General features: G+C 40.4%; 2 protein-coding genes across 9 annotated transcripts in view; both read left to right on the top strand.

Annotated features, from left to right (window-relative positions):
- Nucleotides 1-1,168: 1,168 nt before the first annotated feature.
- The window catches only part of LOC131228031 (putative disease resistance protein RGA3), a 103,044-nt gene continuing 96,529 nt past the window's right edge, over nt 1,169-7,683 (top strand). For 2 of the 8 annotated variants that reach the window (XM_058223856.1, XM_058223858.1), the window contains exon 1: nt 1,265-3,744. In XM_058223856.1, the coding sequence (XP_058079839.1) occupies nt 3,064-3,744 (681 nt within the window). In that variant the 5' untranslated portion in view covers nt 1,265-3,063. Of the gene's footprint in view, nt 1,238-1,264; nt 4,566-5,008; nt 5,025-6,908; nt 7,279-7,358; nt 7,446-7,526; nt 7,640-7,683 lie in introns of those variants that run through there. The other 6 variants (XM_058223861.1, XM_058223860.1, XM_058223859.1 and 3 more) reach the window with 6 other exon arrangements.
- Nucleotides 1,411-2,948, top strand: LOC131228077 (putative disease resistance protein RGA3). Its single transcript, XM_058223908.1, has 2 exons — nt 1,411-2,204; nt 2,267-2,948. The coding sequence occupies exons 1-2, from the start codon at nt 1,411-1,413 to the stop codon at nt 2,946-2,948; spliced, it is 1,476 nt and encodes a 491-aa protein (XP_058079891.1).

The following is a 7,683-nucleotide window of genomic DNA, read 5'->3' as shown; positions in this document are numbered from 1 at the left end:
GCTCTAAAATGATATAGAAAAATGGATGAACAGTGTGGATATAATAAATACATCACTGTGAGGCCCATGTAACTTTGATCTCCTTTGAACCGTTCGTACACCTAGGAGCTTTGAGGAGCGTCGGCGCTCGTCTTCACACGACCCGTATCTACACCAGCTATATAGTTAGTGTGTGGTACACCAGCCAATCCGCTTCCATGAGTTGGATGGGTAAGATGTCATGCACATACCTTTCGGGCCCCACAATTCTCAACTTTTCACGTACAAGTGAGACATCATGCCGTAGTTCGGTGGGAGAGGATAAAATCCGAACAAGAGTAATTCGGTGGTAAAAGGTAAAAATCCCTCACCTAATCCGCCGCCATGGAACACCAAGCTCTGTGGGGGCCACGTCACATCACTGTCTGTGTAAAAGCCACTCCCTCTATCAATTTCATTACATATTCTGAGAGCCCAGAAATGAGGTATATCCAGGACCCAAGTGGGCCACGTTCATAGGAAACAGTGGGGATAGCAACGTCCACCTTTGAATTTTCATGGGCTCACTATGATGTTTATGTACAATCCAACCCGTTCAAAAGGTGCCTCCCACTAGAAAGAAGGGACAGCACAAAGATCAGAGACTGTTCAAAATCTTATGTGGGCCCCACTAAGGTTCCAACCATGGCAGCACAACCACTACTGTTTCTTATGCTGCGGCTCACTTGAATCTTGGATTTGGTGGATTTTTGTGCTATAATTGTAACATGACGTGGAGAAACTGATGGACAGAGTGGATTTTACACGGACATTTATGCGGGTCCCACAGGGCTTTGTTGGACGGTGTAGATTGATGCATCTAGCCTCTCTTAACCATTCAAAGAATCTTTGACTTAGAGAACTCTCCGTCTCTCATCTCTCTCCTCGTGTCTTCGACGATCATCGCTCTCTCTCTCTCTCTCTCTCTCTCTCTCTCTCTCTCAATTTCCTGCCATCTCATCTCTCATCTCATCTTCCTCATCTCTATCTCTCTGAATTTCCTGGCATCTCATCTCTCTGTCATCTCATCTTCCTCATCTCTCTCTCCTCATTCTTCTATCATCGCTGTCCCTCTCAATTTCCTGCAATCAGACTTCTCTCTCTCTCTCTCTCTCTCTCTCTCTCTTTCTCATCTCTACCTCTCACCATTTCTTCGATCACCGCACTCTCCCTCTAAATTCCTGAGATCTGATCACTCTCTCACTCTCAATTTCCTATAGTCTCTCTCTCTCTCTCTCTCTCTCTCTCTCTCTCTCTTTCTCATCTCTACCTCTCACCATTTCTTCGATCGTCGCACTCTCCCTCTAAATTCCTGAGATCTGATCACTCTCCCACTCTCAATTTCCTATAGTCTGATCTCTCTCTCTCTCTCTCTCTCTCTCTCCTGGAACAATGGAAAATGCGCTCGTTTCAATCGTTATGGAGAAACTTGGAAAGCCACTTGTTTCAATGGCTATGAAGAAACTTGAAAAAGAGGTGAGATTAATTGTTGGTGCCAAAGTAGAACTTACAAAGCTATCTTCAACGTTCAAATCCATTCAAGCAGTTCTTAATGATGCAGAGAGAAAGCAAATTACTGACAAAAGCGTGCGAGATTGGTTAGAGAAGCTCAAAGATGTGGCCTACGATATGGACGACGTGCTAGACGAGTTGATTCTATCAGCAGAAGAAACCGAACCAGGGACTGACGTCGGCAACCATCCACGTTTTGGAAACCAGTTGTGGGCGTGCTTATTTTCACTCTTTTCCTGCTGTGGTTTAGAAGAGTTGATAAGGTTGGCCCATGAATCAAGGACAAATGGCGACCAAACTGATGATGGTGGCATCAGAGGTAGTGCGCTTGATTTCCTGCCGACATTTCTCAGTAAAGTCGAATCACAGCGTGATTTAGCTCATCAGATAAAAGAAATAAAGGAGAGGTTAGATCAGATTGCAGATGAAAAGAATAAGTACGGTTTTAGGGAGAACAGTTCCGGTGGAGAAAAAAAGGAGAGGTTAAATCAGACAAGTTTGCTCGTAGACAAATCGAAGATGTTTGGGAGGGAAGAAGACATAAATATCTTAATAAGCAAGTTGGTAAGCGGGAGCAGTTGTGAGGAGGAACGGATTCATGTCATTTCGATCGTAGGCATTGGCGGTTTGGGGAAGACGACTCTTGCTCAATTGATCTGCAATGATGTGAAAGGGTGAAGAGCCATTTCCATAAGGTTCTATGGGTTTGTGTTTCTGATAATTTTGATGTCGTCAGGCTTACCAAAGCAATTATACAAGATGCAGAACGGGAAAATACTCCGCTTACTGAGCTAAACCCATTGCAAAATAAGCTTCTCGAGACATTACAAGGAAAACGGTTCTTGCTTGTCCTTGATGATGTGTGGAACGATAATAGTGACAAGTGGGATGAACTATGGCTTTCCTTCCAAAGCGGTGCTCCTGGAAGTAAAATTTTGGTCACCACCCGCAGCAAGAAGGTTGCAAATACATGCATGCCGTCCGCTTGCATGCATGAATTGAAAGCTTTATCCGATGATGATTGCTGGACACTGTTCAGTAGCAGAGCTTTCTCTGGGAGGAAAGTGGAAGACTGCCTGGAAAAGATCGGAAGAGAGATAGTCAAGAAGTGTAAAGGAGTGCCTCTTTCAGCAAAGGTAATGGGAAGTGCGATGCGTTCGAAGACGTCCACACAAGATTGGCAGAATATCTTGGAAAGCCGAACATGGGAAATACCAGACATCGCGAATGGTATCTTACCAGCTTTGTTGCTGAGCTATTATAATCTGCCTCTCCATTTGAAGCCGAGTTTTGCATATTGTTCAATATTTCCGAAAGATCATAAGATGGAGAAGGATAGATTGGTTCAGTTGTGGTTAGCTCAGGGTTTCATCAAGCCGCAGGGAAGAAGAGAGATGGAAGCAATTGGGGGAGAGTAATTTGATGATCTACTGAGGCGGTCTTTGCTTCAAGATGCGTATGTAGATAAGGAAGGAGTAACTACCTGTAAAATGCACGATCTGCTTCACGATCTCATCCAATTCATTAGAAAGAATGAGTGTTGCATCTTTGAGAATGGGAAGACGGACACCTGTTACAGTCCGTCATTCGTCATTTATTCCCACCTGGGAAACCTCACACATTCCTGCCCCTCTATGTCATGCAAAAAAATTGCGAACATTACTCCAAATCGGACCTTCGGTAATTGATACCATCGCTAATAATTTATTCCAATGCACTAGGTCCCTTAGGGCATTGGATTTCGCTGCTTCTGGCTCCAGAATTAAAGAGTTGCCAAACTCACTTGGGTTGCTGAAGAATTTACGATATCTTGACTTGTCTTATTCAGAGATAGTTGAGTTGCCGGAATCAGTGAGTAGTCTCCGCAATTTGCAGACCTTGAAGTTGAATTGGTGTGACTGCCTCGAAAGACTGCCAAGTGGGATGAGTGCAATGGTCCGCTTAAGACATCTGGAAATTGAAGGCACACGGGCACTGAAGTACTTACCGGAAGGGTTGGGGAGAATAAGTTCCCTTCGAACGTTGAGTAGGTTTATCGTGGGAGGCGATGGAGGATGTAAGATTGGAGAGCTGAAGCGACTTGACTCTCTCCAAGGAAAGCTAGAAATAGAACACTTGGAGAGAGTGGCGAGCGTGAATGAGGCTAAGGAAGCACAACTGGAGAACAAGTTACATATTCGTGTGTTGACTCTTGAAATGTCAGGAAATGGTGACGTGGAGAGGATGGAAAATGTAGTTGAAGCCCTCCGGCCGCCACTTGCTAACCTAGAGCACTCGCAAATTTGGGGATACATTGGTTACAAGTTCCCAACCTGGATAGGAGATTCATCTTTCTCAAATTTAGTCAGCTTGAAATTATTATATTGCGATATGTGTATACAGATGCCTGGGCTAGGGAGACTACCTTCGCTTAAATACCTTGAAATAGCGGCAGGTCTTGTAAAACGGGTGGGAAGTGAGTTTTACGGGAATAGCAGTGGTGGGGGCATAAACATGGTGGCATTCCCGAAGCTGGAAGAGATCCAGTTCAATTTCATGTATGAATTGGAGGATTGGGAGTTGAGATTAGAAGATGGAGATATAATGCCGTCTCTACGCTCATTAACAATCGGAAAATGCCCGAAATTGAAGGCACTGCCGACACACCTCCCGAAAAGTCTAACGTCCCTCCAAATCTATAACATGACGTGTCTCCCCTACGGATGGAAACAATTGGAGTCACTAAAGACTCTTACTATCAGCTTTTGCTTTGAATTGAGGTCTCTTCCTGATGATTTGGGACAGCTCAAGTCACTTAGGAGTCTGGTGATCTCCTGCTGCCCTGAGTTTTGGTCATTGCCTCAAGGGTTGCAAGGCCTTACCCATCTCGAAATCAAGGCCAGTCCAATGCTGGAGAAGAGATGCAGAGGGGAGGATTGGGGCAACATATCACACATCCCAAACATCACGATTGGTAACGAAAGAATCAAATGAGGCACTGAAGATGAGAAGATCCATCAGGCAGACCAGGTTCAAAGAATATCACGGCCAACCAGGTACTCTCTCTCTCTCTCTCTCTCTCTCTCTCATCAGATAATGTGAATGAGATCCACACCGCCTCTTGCTCACCTTGGAACTCAAAAATTAGGCTGGCCCAAGACTTGGGTATGCCACACCATAGGGAAGGATTCGGATGTGGGTGCCCACCATTAGTTGTGTGTGGGGCACACAAAAATGTGAAACTTCCCATTATGTGGGCATGAAAAACACTTTCATATGTGTATGTTTGTCAATGTATAATTAGTGAAGCTCATACAAAGCCTCTTTATCTACACCACAAAATGTGGCCACACATGCTAGCATCTTACCTGCACATCAGGTAAATACCATAGCAATATCAAGATTAGTGGACCGAAAAACTACTTTTATTAAAAAATTTTGCCTCTCCTATTTATTGTGTTTATAGTAGTTTCAAAATAAATATAATGCTTTGAAGTAGGGAAGGACGTGTTGAGGTCGATCATTATCTTCCTCAGGGGGATAACTAGTCCCAATCCATGGAGCTTCTCTGGACTCCTCACAAAGATACCTCGAATCCACGAGGAAAATAAGAAAATAGAAATATTTTTCTAAAAATTTGAAATAAATTGATTGATGGTAAAAATGAGTTTACAACCCATTTAATAGTGATATGAATCCTAGGAAGAAGTCTCAGAAAATTTAGGAGAATAACATGGTTAGGCCAAATTGGACATTGGCCGAAAACCATGGAAGTCCAATAGGAATCATGACCATTTGTAAATAGTAAGTTTACTATTTATAGTAAGTTATGTTTTTAAGGAGTTTTGAGTTTAAAACTTCTTCCTAGGTTTGAGTTTACTATTTAAAGGATTGTAATTTTGTTTTTTATATCATAAATCAATTTATTTTGAATTATTAGAAATTATTTCTATTTTCATCCCTCGTGGATTTGAGGAATCTCTCTGGGAGTCTAGAAGAGCTCCGTTGGCCGAAAACCATGGAAGTCCAATAGGAATCATGACTGTTTATAAATAGTAAGTTTACTATTTATAGTAAGTTATGTTTTTAAGGAGTTTTGAGTTTAAAACTTCTTCCTAGGTTTGAGTTTACTATTTAAAGGATTGTAATTTTATTTTTTATATCATAAATCAATTTATTTTGAATTATTAGAAATTATTTCTGTTTTCATCCCGCGTGGATTTGAGGAGTCTCTGTGAGGAGTCTATAAGAGCTCCGTGGATTCAGAGTAATTATCATTAAGGAAGACGGTGATCAACCTCATCACATGCTTCCCTACGTCAATAAATCTCATATAGATCAGTATTATTTTAGATAAAGTTTAAGTTATAAAAGTTGTTAAAGGATAAATCTATTTATAATTAATTTTATTTGATTGGAAGGTATGAATGAAATCACATTTCTGAATACGTAATTTTTAATGAGTAGTTTGGTAGTTGTAGATAAAAATTAATTTCTTGTCAGGCTTTGTTAGACCATACCACAAAAAAATAGTGGTAATTGAACACCCATCATTAGAAACTTCTTGAGGGCCATTGAAATGTTTATTTTCCATCCAACCTGTTGATGAGGTCACAAATACCTGAATGAAAGACCACATAAATATCAGCTTGGTTCAAAACTTTTCTGGCCCTCGAGAAGCTTTTAATGATCAATCACAACTATTCCATATAGTATAGTCCACATGAGATTTGGACCTGTTGCATTTTTGGGTTCATATCCTAAAATGATCTGTCGAAATGGATGGACTGTGTGGATATAAGGCACATACTTATGAAAATGCCATCTCTGGGAGACGTTGCCAGGTTCTACTGCTTGATACCACCTATTCTTGAGATTTTCAACCATTGTGTGTCACTTTACAATAAAATAGAAATGAACATTGCTTTCTGCTAACATATGCATTTACTATTGTAATTTCTTTAATTGGTAGAATTTCTTATAGAAACTTAAGGAAAAAATAATCAAGTGGCTGTAATTCTCTATGTAAATCATGTACTATATTTAGAAACTGATCAGTCCTTACAAGGTCTCAAATCAGGAGGGAGGATAATGTTAAATTAGATTTGTAATTTCCGCCTAGAAGCTAATTGTTAAAAAAGAAAAACTCATCTTATTGGTATGCTTCGTGCACATATTGCTAATTGAGGTTGCTTATTCTGTTTTGTTTTTTTTTTTGTTTTTCTTGTTTTTGTTTTTGTTTTTTTTTTTTTTTTTTTTTTTGTGCGGCAAACTTGAAGTAGATTGCATATTTCTATTCTATTTTATTGTTGATAGGTATCCTTTTCATGTAGCTGTTTAATCACCTGGTTTGGTTACTAAGTTTGGCAATAGTTTAATTTTTTTTTTTTCAATTACAGAAGAAAAAGGAGATATGCTTTTAGAATTCTTTGAATATCAAGCATGGCAGAAATGGTGGCTCATCATTGCAGCGACATGTTGAGCAGAGGAAGGCATTGAAGGATTTCTGGTCATTTGTTAAGCACACGGGAACACAAATTTCTCAGGCCTGATCACAAAGTGTGAGTATTCAATATTAAATTACAAGCTCTTATTTGTGATCCATCAAAAGAAATTGTGAGCGGTGAACAAACATGTATTCAGTATTCTTCATACTCATGGCATTTATTAAAGATACAGCTTGAGGTGAAGGAGTTATGGAGCTCAATGAATGGATTTCATCATATGGTTTCAAATGGTTCAGAATCCAGCGAGGCAATAGTTGATAAGGTTTGTCATGTCATTTAAGATCATGATACCCAATTCCTGGTGTTCATAATTATGTGCTCATTCAAGCTTAAATTTAACAGATAAAGCTGGGAGAAGAAGGGTGGAAAGAAGGCAATTGGGGGTATGGTGAGGAGAGGTCCTGATAGCGTAGCCTGGCATATGTGGTTGTAAGACACAAAAGATTCACTGTTTTGTAGTAGATCATGTTTCTTTGCCTTTGCTAATAACCATTGCCCTGTAATTTTCAGATACATCTGGTATTATGAGAAGGGTTGAGGGAAATTTTAAGGAAAGATTACAAGAACTTGGAGGACTTGATGCAGTCTTTGATTTTGCTGTAAGTTGCCACTCTGTTATGGAGGTGAGCTTGCATGTTGATTTGATCTCATCTAAGACATCCATGAT

The sequence above is a fragment of the Magnolia sinica genome, chromosome 15 (genome assembly GCF_029962835.1).
Source record: "Magnolia sinica isolate HGM2019 chromosome 15, MsV1, whole genome shotgun sequence".
NCBI classification, from domain to species: Eukaryota; Viridiplantae; Streptophyta; class Magnoliopsida; order Magnoliales; family Magnoliaceae; genus Magnolia; species Magnolia sinica.
The sequence above is the reverse complement of the archived record's forward strand: the minus strand, read 5'-3'. Positions and strand labels throughout refer to the sequence as shown.

Coding starts and splice junctions, on each gene's coding strand:
- LOC131228077 (XM_058223908.1), top strand. CDS start 1,411: ATGGAAAATGCGCTCGTTTCAATCGTTATGGAGAAACTTGGAAAGCCA. Junction 2,205..2,266: donor ATCTGCAATGATGTGAAAGG/GTGAAGAGCCAT, acceptor TGATGTCGTCAG/GCTTACCAAAGCAATTATAC.